This window comes from Quercus lobata, chromosome 9 (assembly GCF_001633185.2).
Source record: "Quercus lobata isolate SW786 chromosome 9, ValleyOak3.0 Primary Assembly, whole genome shotgun sequence".
Lineage (NCBI taxonomy): Eukaryota > Viridiplantae > Streptophyta > Magnoliopsida > Fagales > Fagaceae > Quercus > Quercus lobata.
In genome coordinates this window covers 24,728,802-24,748,485 of record NC_044912.1, presented here as the reverse complement: position 1 = coordinate 24,748,485, position 19,684 = coordinate 24,728,802, and the positions used below count along the sequence as shown (strand labels likewise).

Genomic DNA, 19,684 nt, shown 5'->3' with positions numbered 1-19,684 from the left:
TCAATAATTTTAAACAAGTGGGAGTCTTTTAGTGAGAATGGTGAATAAGTGATATGGTCCACCAGAGGTCTGTATAATTTCTCGTATCCCTGGCAGCTTCCCTAAACCATTAAGATTTGAGCTTTTGCTTTAGAAATTCACACCAATTCAATCTCGCATTGTTCATCTCCCATAAATCATTCAGTGCATGTATAGCACAAAGCATTCCTCTGTGTGTGTGTGTGAGAGAGAGAGAGAGAGAGAGATAGAGAGAGAAATGTCATTAACCTTCTATATAGTATTTAGAATATATGCAAACAGTATTCCAGGAGACAATTCAAAGCATACATAGATCCCCAGATTGGAATTATATTTATCAAAGGCAGGGCCTGCGTCTGCAATATACATTGGAGGAAATCACATGTTTCAGTGTCAAGGCCTGATAATAAGCACCTACTAAACTTCATCAGCTTTAGAACAGCCCAAAAATTTATACAAGTCAGGATCTTCTGATGTCCAAATGGCTGACTTGTCAGCTTTATCAATTGACAGAACCAAGGCCACTTACAACCCTGCAGAAAAAGTGGATGAGAAATAAAATGGAATGGATGGCTTGCCCTCCTTTTGATGCAAGTAGGTAGAGAGTTTCAACCTGGACAATTAGAAAGATGAGGTGCCAACTGAAGAGTATCCAGCAGCTTTCATTTCCTTGAGAGTTCCAGCTAGCCAGTCCAAGCCTTCATAAAGGCCATCTCCCCTAAGGGCACAAGTCCCTTGTATATGCCATTTTCTGTTCTTGAGATCAAACAGACCAAGTCCTTCACATACTTCCATTGGTGTCATTGCTCCTTTCTGAACAGGAGAAGGAGAAAAACAGTATCAAGTAATTATATCGTTCCATTGGACTACTATATGCAAAAAAGTGTGCGCTAGTCAAAGATCAATACTTCTGCAGATAAGGTTAGGAGAACATCTCCTGCTAGGGAAATATTAAACATACTTCTTCCAATGATTTTTTAGTGGCCTGCACTATATTACTTGTGTGAAGTTATTGAAGAATGAAGGCTTAAACAACCACCAAATGTTCCTCGAGTTTATTCACAAACTAAAAATGTACAGCCAAATCTGACAACTAAATTGAAAAAGAAAAAAATTACAACAGGTTAAGACATGATAAGACAAGTGAACAAGATCGGTACAGATAAAATGACCAGGAAAACCAGTTTTAACTCGTGCATTAACAGCATTCTCATTTTACACCTCCCCTTGTTGGATTTTTTTGGCAACAGGTTTTGTTTAGTTTTGAACTCAGTTAGAAGCCCATGAATGTTTTAAGTAAATAGAAACCAAGATATGTGACAGAACTCCTTTTTTGGAAGAAAACTATTGGTTTAGAAAATATTGCAATATATGGATTCACAGAAAGCAGGTTTGGAGGCAAAGATTCTATTTTGGCAGACCTCTCCAGTCTCCAGTACACAAGAAGTCAACAGTTTGAGATCCTAATTGATATTTATAAGAAAAAAAAGCAATTTAAATTTATCTTAAACATAAGAAGAAAAATTCAACAAAAAATTCTATTTAGAGTACCAAGCTTTGACTCAATTTCAAAGTTTTAGACACAGACCAATAAAAATTACCTTGGGTTTTTATGTATGTTAAGCTAGCATATATTTCTGTACACATTCCATTTCTAATATGCTGTTGTGATTCAAGCCAACCCTGAAAATCCAACTTTGTATCCTGTTAAGGCATCAACAATACTAACTACAAAACCTAGTCATAATACTTATAATCTTCGGAAACCTTGCCAACTTAGATGACAACCTGTACATCTTACACTGTGCCTTTTCACTAGTCAAAAGGATTACTTAGAGAGAGAGAGAGACATTTTGTGCACATAGAAATTCTACTCCTGATCTCAAATCGATAATGTCTAAGGTCCACATCTCTCTGAAGATTTTAAAGATGATTTGCTAGGATCAAACAGGATTGCCCAATATGCTCAACCCCAGTCCATAATCCATAGAAAGTCAAACCAATATACTGCAACGTAGACTTAAAAGGTGACAGAGTGCAGTGCTACAAGGCAGTCAACCACACATGAGCTGCTGAACCCAACAGCAACTCTGCAGGCACTCCAGCCCAGTCAACAGTTGCTTTAGTTTTACAAATGATCTGAAGAAAATTCCTACTGTTCAATTATGCAGTCAAACTAAGAAGGTTTTTAGTAAACATAGATATAAAAGAGGAAAAAATATAATTTTACTGTAAAAGAGAATAAAATAATGTCTCAAATATTGACATAGATAAGTCTACACAGTCCAAAAAGAAAGTAAAAGATTTGATGCAATGCTACACTTTTCTGCTTATGTTTATCAAACCAGCTGTTCCAAAAGAACCACATTCTATTTAGACTTTCAGGCCACTTTCCAATCTTTGTCCATCTCAAATGTATCACTAGGTGGGGAGATTTGCTTTATGTCTAGGAGTCGAAGTAAAATAAAACTTTCAACATATATTTTTCCTATGATTGACATAAAAGTATCCTACTTTATGTGTAAATGATAATACATAATTCTTCTATCATTTAGGTTCAAGAAAATCAGATATAACAAATGAAACTTACCATGTCTTGTTTATTGGCAAACACCAAGATAACACTGTTGAGCATAAATGGATCCTTGATGATGGCCTGAAAGAAGATTAGTAGGTCAACTGAGAATCCATTACCCACATGATTGTATTCAAGTTATTATACCTTTCTGAATATACAACCTGAAACTCTGCCTTTGCTTTTCCAATTCTCTCGCGATCTAAGGAATCAACAACATAGATCTGCAAAAAGACATTTTTTTTACGGATGTATGACTTCCTTTCATATGTGTGTAAGGATCAATAACAACAACAAAAATTTCTAGCTAAGTAATAATACATTAAAAACAACTAGTTTTATCAAGACCACACCAACACAAAAGAAAAAAGAATCAGAAGATAATTATATAATTCTATGTGCCTTCAGCTTCAATGCATAACTAAGAAGCAATGACCAATAACTTGAATGGAACAAAGTAAAGAAACCAAACAGACTAAGGCAATTGTGAACTAAAATGAAAAGGAAATATGTATTTTTTGTTGCTTGGTGCAAAATGAATTTGGGGAAAAAAGGGTAATGCCTCTAGAAACTAATCATAATCCAGGAATACCATTGAAGTTACTCACCAGCCCATCTGTATTGTTAAAGTAATGCCTCCAGAGTGGCCTCAATTTTTCTTGCCCTCCAACATCCCAAACAGTGAATATCACATTCTTATATTGAACTTTCTCCACATTGAAACCTACAACAAACCGGGAATATACTAGTAACTACAGGATTTTTTAAATGCAAAAACTGATTAAAGGTTTGAGAAATTATATAAGACAAGCAAAATAATTTCCAAGATGGAAAACCAATAACAAACCCACATAGACCATGTCCAACTGTCAGCTTTTTGCAGACAGTGATTCCATTTAATAAAAAGATATGAAGCTCCCTTGAAATTTTATGGAAGAAAAAATATTAACGTAGCATGATTTTCCCCTTACGAAGGAACCTAGCATTTTTTAAATTTCTAACCTCTTTCTTTCTTTCTTTTTTTCTTCATGAATGCAAACCATGTTTCTATTCAGGTGAAAAAATTTATCTAATTGCATTAGATCAAACAAGTACCTTTTTTATCTATTTATGTTTACTTTCATGCATTTCTTCAAATAACTCCTGCATTATTGTCCTAGAATCTAGATTATGGAAAAAGAAAGCTTTCATGGCAATATTCTCACATAATTTCTTCCTCAAAAATGTTTTATTAAAAAGCTTTGTCTTGCTTTCATACAAGACAGAAATATTGGGGAGAATGTGCTTCTAGCTCAGGAATGGTTAAGAATTACCATAGGGATAAAGACTATATGTACCATCAAAGTAGATATAAACAAGGCTTATGACTCTGTGAGATGGAATTTTCTTCTGCATTGTTTGAGAGAAATTGGTACCCCTGATCAGTTTTATGCCTGGGTTAAGGAATGCATCTCTACTCCTCAATACTACATAGCTCTTAATGTGGGTTTGGTTGGGTACTTTAAGGGAAAAAGGATGCTGAGGCAGGGGGTCCTTTATCCCCATATTTATTTGTCATAGCCGTAGAGGTATTTTCAAGTATACTGACTAAAGCTGTGAAGGAATGGAAGGAGTTTACATTGCACCCTAAATTTGCTAGAATTCAGTTATGTCACTATCACCTCTGTTTTTCAGACGACTTAATGATCTTTGCTACAGCAGATATTCCTACCATCCAAGTGAACATAAAGGTACTAGATGAGTTTCAGCTATTATTAGGTGTAGTAGATAATACCAGTAAAAGTGAGACCACTTCTTGCTTGGAAAAGTGAGGTAAAGAAAGAGCAGATTCTTTCAGCTTTGCAATTTAAGGAGGGGAAGCTTCCAGTTAGATAGCTGGGAGTCTCTTTAATCTCAGGCAGACTCACTGCTCAAGACTGCAAGCCACTGATAGAGAAGATAATCAACTCTTGGACTGCTAAACACCCATCCTTTGCTACCAAATTGTGACTCAAGTATACTGGACAGATATCTTCATTCTTCCAATCAATGTTATCAAAATGATTTAACAAAAATTAACAGATATCCTTGGAAGGGAAATGATACAGATGTTGCTAAAGCTATGGTATCTTAGGAAAGTATGTGTGCAAAAGCAAGAAGGTGGTCTCTGCTTAAAAAAAGGTGGGGAATGGAATAGTGCCGCTGCCATGAAAAAGTTTTATGCTAAAGCAGGTTCCATACAGATAGCTTCTACATACCACCTATGGTTGCAGAGGAATGCAATGCCACATGATGATCAAATAAAAATGAGGAAGGCATCCTTTAGAAAGGTTGCCTATAGGTTTTACTAGCTAGAGGTGAGTCCAAAGGGATCTTGTATCTTGGAGAAGATGGTCTGCAGCAGCCAGCTACGTTGCTGCTTGTATTTCCTTGGATTGGTCTATTTGAACTACATATAATTTTTTTTTCAAATAAAATTCTCATTCATGAAAAACAATGAAGACTTCATGTCTTTTTATTAGGCAAACTTGGAAAAGGAGCAAAACAACCTTCAGTTGCCACCTACTAATAGATAAGAACATAAATAAAATAACAAAATAAAACACAATTATACTGCTCGCCAAAAGGTAAACCATAACTTACTTTATGTAAAACATATATTACAGCTGGACCCAACACGTAGAGTGTGAATTGACTGGATGGAAGAAGATTTGATTATCTCTTGGACTGCAGCTTTAGGCAAGATTCTAACTATTGATAACCTTCGGAAAAGACATTTTGTTGTCCTTGAGTGGTGTTTTATGTGCAAAAGGTGTGGGGAATCTGTAGATCATCTCCTCCTTCACTGTCCTTTGGCTTATGAGATGTGGAGTATGGTCTTTTGCTTGTTTGGTATTTGTTGGGTGATGCCGCAAAGGTTAGTGGATTTGTTGGATTGTTGGTCTTGTAGCTTCAGGCGTCATCGTAATATTGTTATATGGAGGATGGTGCCGCACTGTTTGTTGTGGTGTATCTGGCGGGAACGGAATGCTAGAAGCTTTGAGGGTCGCGAACGGTCCATTCTTGAGTTTAAGTCTTTTTTCTTTTTTACTCTTCTCAGTTGGTGTTTAGTTATACCATCTTTTTATTGTTTTTCTCTTCCTGTTTTGTTTGATCATTGTAATTTGGTTTCTTGATGTGTTTGCCTTTCTAGTACATTTCCTATGTACGGGGCTGTGTTCTTCTTTAATATATATTTTCCTTTACTTATCAAAAAAAAGATTAACTCTTCTGAACAGTACATTATCCTACCTGCCAACATACTATTTGTCACTATTAACCATTCCTACTTATGTAGTAAATAGAATTGAGAAGTTGCAAAGGAATTGCCTTTGGGAGATATGTTAAGATTCATTTGGGGGAATGGAATACTGTGCACACTCCATTGAAGAATGAAGGATTGAAGGTGAGAAAATTAGGCAGCTTCAATCAAGCATAATTGGGGAAATGGTTGTGGGATTATGGAGAGGAAGAAAATAATCTTTGGAGAAGGGTGATTGGTACAAAAATGGGAATGCATGGGGCCAATGGATTGATGAGAATGTTATAACTTCTCGTGGGTGCAGTTTAAGGAAGAGTATAAGAGCATTTATGGCCTTATGGGACAAATTTGCAAGTTATATCAGTTATGCGGTTGGATATGGTACAAGGGTTAGATTCTATCAAGATAGCCAGGGTGGTGACATGATTATGCACTGAAAGATATGTATAGATTTGTACTCAACTGCAACTGACAAAGATGCATCATAACGTCGTTATATTATTCTTTTGAACAGCCGGTTGGAGGAAGGCCTTCCCTATGAAATATCAAAATTGTCCATGGTTTTAACGATTGGAAACTGGAGTTAGTCGTATATTTTTTTTACATCCTTTACTCTATTAATCCACATAGAGGTAACCAACATCAATCAAAGTGGAGACCAAAAGGTCTTGTGAAAGATTTCGACACAGGAGATTCTAATTAAAAGAGGTATCACTTTGGTAAATCAATGTCGTACGGACAGATGTACTAGCAAAACTTTTGGTGCATAAAGTACCTCCACTCTCTCAATAAAATCTTATTACTTATTTATTTTTATTTTTTTAAATGTTTTTATCAGAATAGTGACTTACCAATTGTAGGAACAGTTGATAAAACTTCTCCAATGTGTAGCTTGTACAGTATAGTTGTTTTGCCAGCTGCATCCAGTCCAAGCATCACAACCTAAGGCATCTCAAATAAAAATTACAAATAAGAAAAGATGCTCCAAGTAAGCTAATAATAAATTGTGTTCATATCATGGAATAATCACTATAAGGCAGGCATATAGGAGGAAGATACTAAAACAAAAAATTTCATAATAGAAGCACCTAACAAGGGAACAAAATTAACAAAGAATACACCCCAGGTATGGCATAAACAAGGGCATAAAGAGAATGCTACCAGTAAATATTTGGTAAAAAGTATAAGCTGCAATGAAATCAGAAGAACTGGATACAAAGAATTGAGAGAGTGATTTGAGTTTCATCATGTTTCCTACTGAAAATCTCATGAAGAGGTGACAAAAATGGAATAAAGAAAAGAAAAGGAAAAGGTGAAAGATAGATGCAGCTTTAAATGCAACATCAAAATCACAACTCCCACCATGTTCCCAAAGAGAATGTTAAATTTGCACCCTTATAAACAAAATCAATAACATGGGCAACATCAACAAGGTCAGCATTAAATTGATAAAGATAGAAAATTAATTTAATCATCATCATTATTATCCTCATTTCATCAATATGTTGCCAAAAATTTAATTTAAATTTACATCAAAGGAGAATTCCAGGAAGAGCAACAAATTCAACAATGATATCTAGCCATATTGTACTATACATGAGATTTTTCTGCTGGTTTGTAGTAGCTTTGACCATATGGAGTTTAATCTTATCAGCAAAATAACCATTTATAAATAAACAGAAAAACAACAAGCAGCTTCCATTATTAATAGGCTACGGTTACGTATCAATAAATGTGTAAGGTGAGGGGAAAGCCCCAATCAAAATAGTAGTAGTACTATAGCTCAAATTGTCATAATCTCCACAATTTTGTAACAAGCTATTCAGTAAGGAAGCAAAGATGTTCAAGAATGACAATTGTTCACTGGCAAACTCAAAAGAGCCACAAAAACCATATGACTGAAAATTAAAACTAGTAAATTTCAACTTACATCCTAGATATTTATGATAGAACGTGAGGATGCACTACATTAGAACTGAGGGACCCACAAATTAAAAAACAGTTAGCACCAGGTACAAGATCTAGAACACCACGGCAACCTATATGGGTACCTAACCAGTTAGGTCACTAAATCTTCAGTCATATAAGTTTCTCCTCTAATCATTTCTACAACTATACAGCATATATATATACATTCTTCAATATTTACCAACTAAAGTATACATTATCATTGATCAACTTCTTCTGACATCAACCTTAGTATGGCAAACACCAAGACTGAAGAGCCTCATAGCTCAGTGGCGTTGCCCAGTTGTAGTAAGCACACAGCTTTCTAAAAAACTGAGGCTTGGTATGATACACCATGTGATGCTTTAATTAATTCACAGACTCTGATTTTTCACCGTTAAGCCATTTGTTACCATATTTGTTTTATTACTATTAGGAAGCATAGACAATTCATTAGGCCTGCCATACCCATGTGGTCATACGGGTGTCGTACCCGCCTGTCATGTTATAATTTTTCAGAAATTGCTCGTGTCCCATACCCGTGTCCGTGCTTCCTATTTACTATATCATTACTAAGCCTAAGCAAAGCAGTTGCATGCTTCTAGTCTGCAATTATTGGGCAGAGACTGAGAGCTATTAATTTAGCTATAAAACACCAAAAGATATTAATTAACCAAGATATTGTCAAAACTTTCCCAATAATTACACTGTCCCCAAAACCAAATATGGGGGAAAAAATCACATACTTAACATGACAATAATCACATAAAATTAAGCAAAAATCAAACACTAGCTTATTCTTAAACAAACAACCCTAACAATAATCAACAAAAAATTGAGCTCTAATACACATAAGATCATCATGCCCTAAATGTTTATAAAAAAAAAGTGAGTGAGTTTGTGTACCCGCATCTCGGAGTTGCCGAAGAAAGTATCGAAGAGCTTGCGAAAAGCTTGACCCATCGATGCCTCTGATCCTTTCTCTTTGGAAAATCTGCCAAAACCTAAAAGGAAAGTTCGTCGATCACAGAAAAGAAAACCAAAAGAAATGGGGTGGGTGGGTGGATTGTAATTTTGATCAACGAGCTATGCTCTATAGCTAAAACTAATATCTTGTTGATTTGGTCCGTTGCAAAAAGGTAGCGTTTGCTTTCTTTCCTTCCGGGTTCTCTTTTGATGGCGAAAATTTTTAAAACTATAAATTTTATTTTAAAAAACAAAAAACAAAGTAAAATATTCTCTTCACTTTTTGGCAATTTATGTTTTTTTTTAACACAATAATTTATGAATGATTATAAATAGAACTTCAAAATTCAAAAAGTTTAGGGAAACAAACTTTGCTACACAGTTTATCACAACTTACACGTGTCAAGTGATAATTGAAGGAAAAAATTAAAAGACCTTTTAAAAACATTAGTTTATGAAATATTTTTAGAAACATTTAAGGGGGAAAAAAACTGATTTTTTTAACAAGTTTTTATATTTTCAACGAAAATGGTATCAAAATTTTCCCAAAATAACTCATTAACAAATGTTCCAAGGGCATCTGTTAAATAGATTCATGATTGAATTACTTTTTACTAAGTACCAAGTTGTTGCAAGGTGTGTGGTGAAGGGTGTGCCCATATAAGAACTTCTCAAAATTAGAGCTTAAGCAACAATCACATTTTTATTTTATTTTTTAACAATCTATATAATATCTAAAAGTTGTATCATAACTTTATTCTTGCTACGTGCTTTCTGAGGTGTGTCTTATAACATTTTGGTCTATTTGGTCCAATTCAATCCACTAGGTCCATCTTGTACATTTAGTTCACTTTAGTTCATTTTGGTCTACTTTGGTCTAATTCGGTTCATTTAATTCACTTCAATCCATTTCTATCTATTCAGTCTATTTTGGACTAATTGGAACTTAAATTGATTCTTTTTGTAGATTACCTTTTTACTTTTGGACTAAAAAATTCTTCTTCATTTTTTTTTTTTAAATTTAAGTTAAAAAGTATATAATTTTATTCTATTTGGATCAAACCCTTTAGTTTTGGACTAAAAAACACAAACAAAATAGATATTAGAATTTAGAGATATTAGTTCTTGACCCATGTTTCGCATGGTTTTTTTCCTTATGAATATTATAAGTGGACTTGTTTTAAGAAAGTATTTGTTATTTAAAAAAAAAAGGTACTATTTGTATAAAGAAGTTTTTTTATTATTGTTACCAAAAAAAAAAAGTTTTTTATTATTATTTTATGTTGTCCATTTTTAATTTGTGGTTGAATTTGATTAGAATGTTATAACTGTTTTTCCTTAATATGTTGATCCAAGCTGATCACCTAATCATTCATTAAAAAAATAAAAATAAAATAAAGAACTTCACCACGTGATCATCAAGTTAGTCTTGGAAAAGGGAAAAAAAAAAGGAGTCATACTTTTAAGTTTTAACCGTATGTTGCTATCATATTTGTTATTTATTATTTTACACAATAATGCATTATTATTATTATATAGTTGTAATTAACATATAATATAGATTATTATAGGTTTTAATATTAGTATTTATTCCATAGAGATGTTACTGCTATTAAAATTAACTAGTAAATTGTTCGTGCGATGCACGGATAATGTTACAATATTTTATGTAATATTATTCTGGAAAATGTTGTATATATATTTTAGCATAATTGTTATAGAACTTTATTAATAATGAGTTCATCATCAAAAATAATTATAAATTACACACATATATTCATTATAATTATTTTATTGAAGTAATGGGCAATTAAAAACACAACTTAAAAGGAATACACTGCATGTGCACTTTAGTACTCCATCAGATTCCACACACTACCTCGATTTTATAAACAAACCCAAATGGATCTCAATCAATGCCTTTCTTAATAATTGGGCGATGTGCAGATAATTTTATGATTTTTTTATGTAAGATGGTTTTGAAAAATGTTATACATATATTATAAAAAAAAAGTAAACTAAAGTAAAGTAAAAAAAATAACATATTCATTTTGAGATATTAAAAATTAGTTTAGTAGCTTCACTTCACATTTGCAGCCTTCTCAAGGTAAAATTAATTTTTAATAAAAAAATCATGAAAATCAACAAATTTGTGTTGTGTACACAAATTGCATACCATAAAATGAAAGTATACCCAACTCTCTCACTGTCTTTCACTCATTGATAGTGTGACATTAAGACACGGTGTGGGCAAATGTGTATGTATGTGTCTTTTAGATGATTTAAAATCATCTTAAATATGACTTTATATTGCGCATCAAATACTCTCTCTACCAATATACCCAAAACAAAAACTATCCAATAAAATTACCCAAACCCAAATCATATTTACACCCTTAATTTTTTTTTTTTTAAGAAAAAAATTACCAATAGGGATTTCGGCGGATTGATGGTAGTGAGACTTGGGAGGCCAATATGATGGAGGCCCCTCAGGTTCCTTTTTTCTCTCTTTTACAAATACTTTGTTAATCTCAAGTCTTTTATTTTGGTAATAGTGAAATAGTGTATTTCATTTAATAATCCACAACATTTTGTGTCTCTCTATCTCTTCCTAGGGCCTTATCTGGTTAGTTATTATTATTAGTCTTTTTTTTTTTTTTTTTTTTTTTGCTTTCATTTTTAATACTAGAACGGTGAGTATGCTAAAAGACACGAAGAAGAGAGAAATGTATGGTGTAAGCTTAAATAATTAATTAGAAATTAATGAGATAACAGTAAAAATAAATTAATGTAAACATTTAGGTAACAGTAAAAAAAACTTAATGAAAAGAGGTAAAAAAAACTAAATGCAAAATTAGAGTGCCGTATGGTAGGACTTCATGCACTCCAGCATGAGATCTCTGCTTTTATATATATATTGATGATTGGTAATAGTGACATGATTTTCTAATAAGGCAATATTTATTATTTCTTTAAGAACCGTAAATGCATGGGGGGTCCAGCATCAATGTGAAAGGATGAAGCACAATTTCTTCATACTCCGAGAGTATCTAAAAATTCTCCAGATATATTTTTCTTAGCCTTTTGTCTAAGGTCAAGGTGTACTTGCTATCTCTTAATACAAATTGCCATTGTTGTCGCAATTTATGTCGTTGTAACAGTTGTGTCAAATCACCCTTATTTTTAAAAATATGTTCTTTCTCTTTGTTTATCTTAGCCTTGATGTTTTCTGTCTTTGTTCTATCTACACTTTTCAGGTAAAAGAATAATAACCTGAATATGAAATTATCAGAATTCTACTTGTAAAATTATTATAAAACAAAAAACAAAATAAGATCATGTAACCTAGGAAATTAGAAACATAAAACAAAAAGAAGTGTTTCTTTTGACACTGAACCATAGTATTTTGAACTTATCTTGCAATAATGGACATGCCCTACCCAGTTTGGATATATAAAAATTTGAAGATGCGTTAATAGGTAATTGAGCTTCGTTAAGATTAATTCAAAACTAATATAATTGATTACCTTAGGAAGATTGTTATTATTTTTTTTTATTTTTTTTTTTGGTTAATAGCAAATGCAATTTAGTTAAGAATGAATAGAAAAATATTATAATTTATTTATGGTTTTTTACATAACATTTATAATGGCTTTATTTCATGACAAAAAGTATTGTAATTGCATTAGTTTATTTTCTTGTATTTTGTGGCATTTAATTGTAATGGGTTTAGTATTAAGTTGGTGAAGATTGCTCAAGACAATTGATCTTGCGACTTGGCTCGGGACTCAACACCCGCAAAAGGCAATGTCAGGAGCACATGTGGAAGTTCAAGAGTCAGCATATCTTGCAAGTAACTCCCAACTTGGCTAACTTGCGAGATGACTCGCAAGATGCACTAACAATTGAGATTTTAAGTGTGACTCTTATTTCCTTCACACATACTATATATACTCTCATTACCTACAAAATTGTAAAGAGACGATTCAAAAGAAAACCCTAGAGAGGTTTTTACAATACCCATCTTGTTAGAGAGAGCTACACATCTTCAAGAGAGAAATCCTTGTAGTCTCTTCTCCTATCCTCTCCTCTCCCCCCTCCCTTTCCCTCCCATTGTTATACCCTGAGAGGAGATTTATACTCAAACACAACTCACACTTATTCAGAGTATAGAGAGTGTTTTGGAGCTTAGTAAGCATTGAGTATTTGCCAAATAAGTCGGTGAGGCTTGGCGGTGCAATTAGGCGGTATTGTGGACCTAGGAAACTAGTGAACACAAGACTCCAAAAAATCTGTTGGTAGCTAGAGCTTGGAGGACTGAAGTATTTTGGGTAGATTAGGCTTGGAGGGTATTTTTGGTATCCTTGTACTCCAACTTATTCACTAGTGGATCATTTCGGCTTGTAGGGTCGCAGAGAGGTTTTTATGCCTAGTTTTTCGGTTTTCCTTTTCGATAACATATCGTCGTGTTATCTTGTGTTTGCTATTCTTTTGCTTATTTCCCTTTCCATTTTAGCATTGCTCTTATTTGTTCATCCATGCAATTGTTGAATGTTTAGATTGATTAATTTGCTAATCACGTATATTCTGCATTAAGTGTGTTAAGCATAAAATTAATCAAGCTGTAATTGAAATTGGGGATCTAAACTAGCTATAGTGGTTTACACTTTTGACCTTTCATAATTAAAAGAAGTTTACCTTAGGAAGATTGCTATAAACTTCTTTATAAATAGTGTTTTTTGTGTACCATTATCATAGTTCTCTAAACTTATCTTGAGATGATGGACAAAGCCTACCCAATTTGGATATGTAAAATTCAAAGATACATTAATAGGTAAATGAGTTTAGTTAAGACTGATTCAAAACTAATATAATTGATTACCTTAGGAAGATTGTTAAAACATTTTGTTAACACTTTTAGTCCTTTAGCAGATGTTTTTCCTGAGAAAGTTACATGGAGCTTAATCAACACTCTCTTAGAGTATTTTCTGCTGCAAATGGAATTCAATCCAACGTGTAATTGGTAATATATATTGTGCAAGCATGGAGGATATAAAAAAAATGTAATCTAATGATTAATTTGTCAAATTTCGCATTCAATAAAAAAGATATCAAACGGTATAACATTACTTAAAGTTACACCAAGTGTAACTTGAACTTATCATTAATCTATATATCTATATCTATATAAATCTAAAAGCTAAAACATAGCGTTTATTGTTGCTACGCTGCTATTGAGCCACATCAATGGCCACATCATCCTCCCATCTTCAACATTTTCTCTCTTATTTTTAATTCATTTTTTTTCTTATTAATTTTCCAACTCATTGTTATACTTTCTCTAACTTTTCCCCTCACCTTTTCCTTTTTATCTCCCCAATACTATCTACCTTAATATCACATTTCATCTATCCCTTTGTCTTCCTTTAATTTTTGTTTTTCTTCTTACTATAAATTTACAATTATCTTTTCCATTCTATTCATTGTTTTTTTATACACCAAATGTTTTTCTCTCTCTCATTTTCCACACACAAAAGGTTATTTGTCTCTCTCATTTTTTTTTTTTTCATTTTTGGTGGATTTTTTTAAATATTTTTCTTTCATCTCTACTTTAGGTTGATAAGTTTTTGTATTATTTGGAACTCTACTTTGGGTTAATGTGATTAAGTTTTGTGTTTTTAAGTTGTTATCTTTTTATTCTCTTTGATTTCATAAATGTTATCATATTACATTATAAAGATAGTATATAAGAATATAATGTTATTTTTATTACATAACATGACTTGAATAATTTGGTGTTTATTACTATATTTTTTATTTTTACTTTTTTTCTTATATGATTTTTTATAAATTTCTTATAATTTGGTGGTCATACTATTTCTTTTGATTTTTTATTATTTTTTTCAACTCTACTTTATATTGATGAATCATTGTGATTTTTAAAATTCTATTTTCGGTTCATACATTTTGGTGTTATATTTTTTAGTTATCCATCATAAATGATCTCTCTCTCTCTCTATGTGGTGGGTCTTTTTTGTGTGTTGGGTTGGATTACTCCTGTTGTACCACAACCCTGTGATTTTGGGGTAGGAGAGTTAGGAATAACCTAAATGAAACACATCTTAGGTCAGCTTGTGCGCAAGTTGGGCCCTTCTTATGTTGACGTGCCTTGGCAGGAGTCTTGAGCATGTCACGTGCTCATGGTGGGAAAGACTGTTACAAAATGTTATAGCAGGAAAACAATGCAGTAGGATAACTAAAATATTCTTAACTAAGACATCTTCTACTAAGAACAATAATACGTGAACTGTTTCATGAAGAAAGATATCACAACGTGATTAGAGCAAATAAAGATTAATAGCAAGATGTCAGGTGAGTCATTAATCAACCAAGACAAGAGGAAGAGAAGATTAGTCTGCTAAAAGAATGGGCTTGGCTCTTTAGCAGATTCAAGTCCAAAAAGGAACCAATCTCCAGTGTGGGTAACCTTAGAGGGGAATCCTGTTGTAGAAGTTACACACTTTGGAAAAAGGACCTAGATGGCTTAATCTTGGGTTCTTGATTCATTAGAGAGTGGGCTATTGAGAGGGAGAGAAGTGGGTAGCCTACTAATGCATGCTTTTACTCCTATCACTCATACTTTTCCTTTACTTTGGGTTTTCTCTATTCTTTCTTTCTTTCTCTCTGTTTTTCTATATCTCTTGTTTACCATTTTTCTCTTCCTTTTTTCCTCTCCCTTTCCATTGTGCACGTCTATGACCTTTTATACTGCCTATCATGACAGGATTTGTCATTTTTACCCCTCAACCGCTTTTGGCCTTTTGTGGGTGTCCTTCCAAGACTGTCCACTGGTCTGCCAGTTGCCCAGTTATCACCACTATATTGTGTTGGCCATGCCACGCCTCATCCCCAAATAAAAGTGGTTTTGTTTTGTCTTTTATTCCCCTTGGCACTCTCATCCAGATAAGGGTTAAATCCCTCCCTTACCAACCTCTGTAGCATGCATCTAGCGATGCCAGTTTATGTTTAACTCTTTTGGATGAGATGTCATCCTAGTGGGACATTTTCCCCAAAAGAGTTTGAGCGGGAACCCTAAAATAGGCTCCCTCTTCTTCCCACAGCTAGACCATACCCTCTTATACCTCTGACCCGTGGGCTCCTCCCCTATATTGGCTAGGTACAGGGAGGTGGTACCTAAGCCTTGTGGCATGCTCCACTTTCGCATGAGTTTGTTGCTTTCTGGCTCTCACACATTTGTTATTGCCTGCAGGTTTGTCTGATTCTGCTACACGCTCTGGTGCTCGTTTAACTCTTGCAGTGTGAATGAGTCTTTGAGCTTTCATTCTTTGCATCACATCCCTTCTTTGGGCTGGGCATTGCTTGGGTATGGGCTTTCTCTTCTTTAACTTGGCCCATGTCCCTTTTCATTCTACATCCGTGGGCTGATTGGTGTTCCTGCCATGTCACTGTACTGCTCCTACTATGATATCACTTATCTTTTGCCTTGTTGTTACCTCTGGGCTTACGGGCTGAAGCACCTGCCATGTCAATTTCTTACCTTATTCCTTCTTTTGTTCTTTACTGCCCAACATTCCTGTTGGGCCAATCCATTCTATACCTTGGGCTTCCTCGGCCCATTTCGTTCCTTGGGCATCCTTGGCCCATTTCATCATTTCCTACCTCTTTCATTCTCATGGGTTTTTGCTAAATTCTTTAGGCTTCCATGGCCCAATTACCACATCCTTACCTTTAGGCTAATTGGCCTTTGAGACAACCCCATTTATTAATTCCTTTCTTTGGGCTTCCCCGACCCATTTTTACTTTCTTTCCATCTCTTACAATTCCCATAGGCCTACTACTTCAATCCTTGGGGCTTCCTTGGCCCATTTGCTTTCTCTCAGGCCAATTATTATTTTAGTGAGTCTGTTGACCATTATTCCTGTCATTCTAGCCCAATAGTCTTTGTTTTACTACTCTTTTTTTCTATCTTTTTCATATTGTTGGGTTTCTTCTACTATTGGGCCATTTTTGTCAAAAATGGGCATCAACACTCTACAATAAAATTTATAAAATAAATTATACATATTCAGTATAAGTTTGATATGAGTTTTAATTATCATGATAATCTCTTTTAAGAAAATGAATAATTTGAATATTTTATTTAAATAAAATTATACATACATACATATATGTATATATTTATTTATTTTTCTTAAATGTATAATCAATCTCATGTAATTCATTTAAAAGTAACAATGTTAAAACAAATGAATAATTGTCCTAAAGATTACATTTTTATATTCATAGCTTTTATGTTTAAAAATACTTTCACTTAAATTAGTCGTACCAAAGTAGACTGAAAATGCTATGTTAATGTGGCTCAACAAAAGCGTAGCAATAATAAATACTATTATTAAGATTTTAGATATTTCGAGTTTGAGATTTATATATATATATATATATATATTTGGATATAGATTAGATGCTTTCAACCCAAAAATATCTTTTCCCATTATGTAAGTGCACAAAAATATATTGAAGTGGACCAAAATGAACCAAAGCAATCCAGATGGACCGAATTGGACCAAATGGAACAAAGTGGATAGAATAGGACCGAATTGACCAAATAAGAACGAATGGACAAAACGGGAACAAATTGGACCGAATAGAACTGAATTGGACAAACTGGACCAAAGTAGATCGAATAGAACCAATGTGGACTGACTGGACTGAATAGAACCAAAGTGAACAAAATGGACCGAATAGGACCAAATTTGACCGAATGACCTGAATAGGACTGAAGTGAATCAAAGTGGATAGAATGGACCGAATAGGACTAATGTGGACAAAATGGACCGAATAGGACGAAAGTGGATCAAATAGCCTGAATAGGATTGAAGTGGATCAAAGTGGACAGAATAGACCGAATAGGACCAATAGAACCAAAGTAGATAGAATGGACTGAAGAGAACCGAAGGGAACAGAATAGGACCAATGTGGACCGAATAGAACCAATGTGGACTAAATGGACCGGTTGGACCGAAGTAAACTGAATAAGACCGAATGGACTGAATAGAACTTTAGTGGAAAGAATGGACCAAATAGGACCAAATGGACCGAATAGAACCAATGTGGACAGAATAAGACTTTTGAATATTTATAATTTTTATTGCATTTTTAGAGCTTATATTTCTAATCTCTAATGTCTATTTTAGTATTTTCTTAGAATTTTTTAACTCATAACTAAAGAATTTAGCCCAAATATAATAAAATTTCATACTTTTCAACCCAAAAGTTAAGAAAAAAATTAATTTTTGAGCTAAAATTGAAAAAAAAAAAAAAAAAAAAAAAAAACCTACAAAAAGAATTGATTTTAGGCCTAATTAGTCTAAAATGGACTAAAAGGAGACCGAAATTAACCGAATAGACCAAATTGGACCGAAGTAGATCTAATTGGACCAAATGAGACCAAAGTAGACTTAATTAGACCAAATATAAATTTTTTAATTTTTAAGGAGAACAAATTACCTTAAAAAAATTTAGATAAAAAAATTATACATTATATTACAATATAATATTAATTATTTATTCACAAGCATCACGTAGATTTGCAACTAGTAATTATAATAACCCATTCAATCCAAAAAACCATATTAAAGAGGTGGATGTCTCTTATATATATATAACCTACCTTCTTTACTCTCTACTTGTAATTTCAAGAGAGTAGAACCAACCCCTATCTGCGATTTCACGAGTACCTCCCCCATCTAAAGCTACCGTCTCACTTGAAAAATCCAGCAGTGGCATTGTACCTCGTTATTGAGCAACACATGGCAGCTAGCAAAATTTCAAATAGTCCCATTATTGTTTGGCGATCAACAAATTACCACCCTTCCATTTGGCACTATAATTACATTCAGTCACTAAGAAACGAATATGTAATACATTTTGTTTTTGTTTTGAATTTTTAGTTTTACTCGGTGCTTGTAACTATATATTACTTGGGAGTTGACTGGCCCCTTGTTAATAATAAAATTGTGATGTAGGGAGAAACTGGCACTGGACAAAATAATATGTTGAAGGAACCTGTGAGGATGATGATTCACAAAGTGGTGGATCCTTTAGAGCAACTAGAGCTGATAGATACCTTGCAAAGACTAGGATTGTCTTATCACTTTGAGAGTGAAATGAAGAGAATCTTGGAAGGTCTATACAACAATGATCATTGTGGTGATACGTGGAAGGAGGAGAATTTATATGTCACAGCTCTTAAATTTCACCTGCTTAGACAACATGGATATAAGGCGTCCGAAGGTAATTTCAGGGAAAATTCACATTTGGATATTTAAACAGAACAAGATCTGAAGATCGAGAGAGTATGTTTCATGGTTTAGATTTTATTTCTTAAATCCAATAGTGTACAAACTACCATAATATAATTAATGATTGTCACGGGTTAGTCATTGCAAGAGTTTTCAATATTTTCAAGGATGAGAGAGGGAATTTCAATGCATGCCTTTGTGAGGATACCAAGGGTATGCTATCCTTGTATGAAGCCTCATTCCTTTTGACAGAATGTAAGAATAGCTTGGAGAGAGCAAGAGATTTTTCAAACAAGCACCTTGAAGAATACATCAAGAAAAATAAAGATAAAATCTTTTTGCTATAGTGAGCCATGCCTTAGAGCTTCCACTGCATTGGAGGGGAACAAGGACCGAAACAAGGTGATTCACTAATTTATATAGAAGCAAAGAAGTCATGAACCCTATCTTTCTTGAGCTTGCAGAAATAGATTTCAATATGTTGCAACCAGTCCACCAAGAAGATTTAAAACAAGTGTCAAGATTAAAAAAGCTTTTTAGTCTTCACATTAAGTTGAACTTCAATTGACACATAAT

At 33.5% G+C, this 19,684-nt stretch overlaps 1 protein-coding gene across 2 annotated transcripts; it reads right to left on the bottom strand.

Annotated features, from left to right (window-relative positions):
* Positions 1–247: 247 nt before the first annotated feature.
* On the bottom strand, positions 248–9,046 carry LOC115960215 (ADP-ribosylation factor 1-like 2). 2 transcript variants are annotated; one of them, XM_031078989.1, is made up of 7 exons: positions 8,727–9,043; positions 6,725–6,815; positions 3,202–3,317; positions 2,758–2,817; positions 2,609–2,674; positions 632–831; positions 248–551 (listed from the first exon to the last, which is right to left on the bottom strand). In XM_031078989.1, exons 1-6 carry the CDS (start codon positions 8,781–8,783, stop codon positions 640–642), a joined length of 582 nt encoding a protein of 193 aa, XP_030934849.1. In that variant the 5' UTR covers positions 8,784–9,043; the 3' UTR covers positions 248–551; positions 632–639. The 2 variants fall into 2 exon arrangements, with proteins under 2 accessions (XP_030934849.1, XP_030934851.1); XM_031078991.1 differs by having other exon boundaries at positions 248–831; positions 8,727–9,046.
* Between the last annotated feature and the right edge of the window lie 10,638 nt (positions 9,047–19,684).

Excerpts from the sequence above, each read along its gene's own strand:
- LOC115960215 (XM_031078991.1), bottom strand. The coding sequence starts at position 8,783 with ATGGGTCAAGCTTTTCGCAAGCTCTTCGATACTTTCTTCGGCAACTCC. Across the intron at positions 3,318-6,724 it reads ATCAACTGTTCCTACAATTG|GTTTCAATGTGGAGAAAGTT; the intron begins GTAAGTCACTAT and ends GGTTTGTTGTAG. Across the intron at positions 2,675-2,757 it reads AAGCAAAGGCAGAGTTTCAG|GCCATCATCAAGGATCCATT; the intron begins GTTGTATATTCA and ends ATCTTCTTTCAG.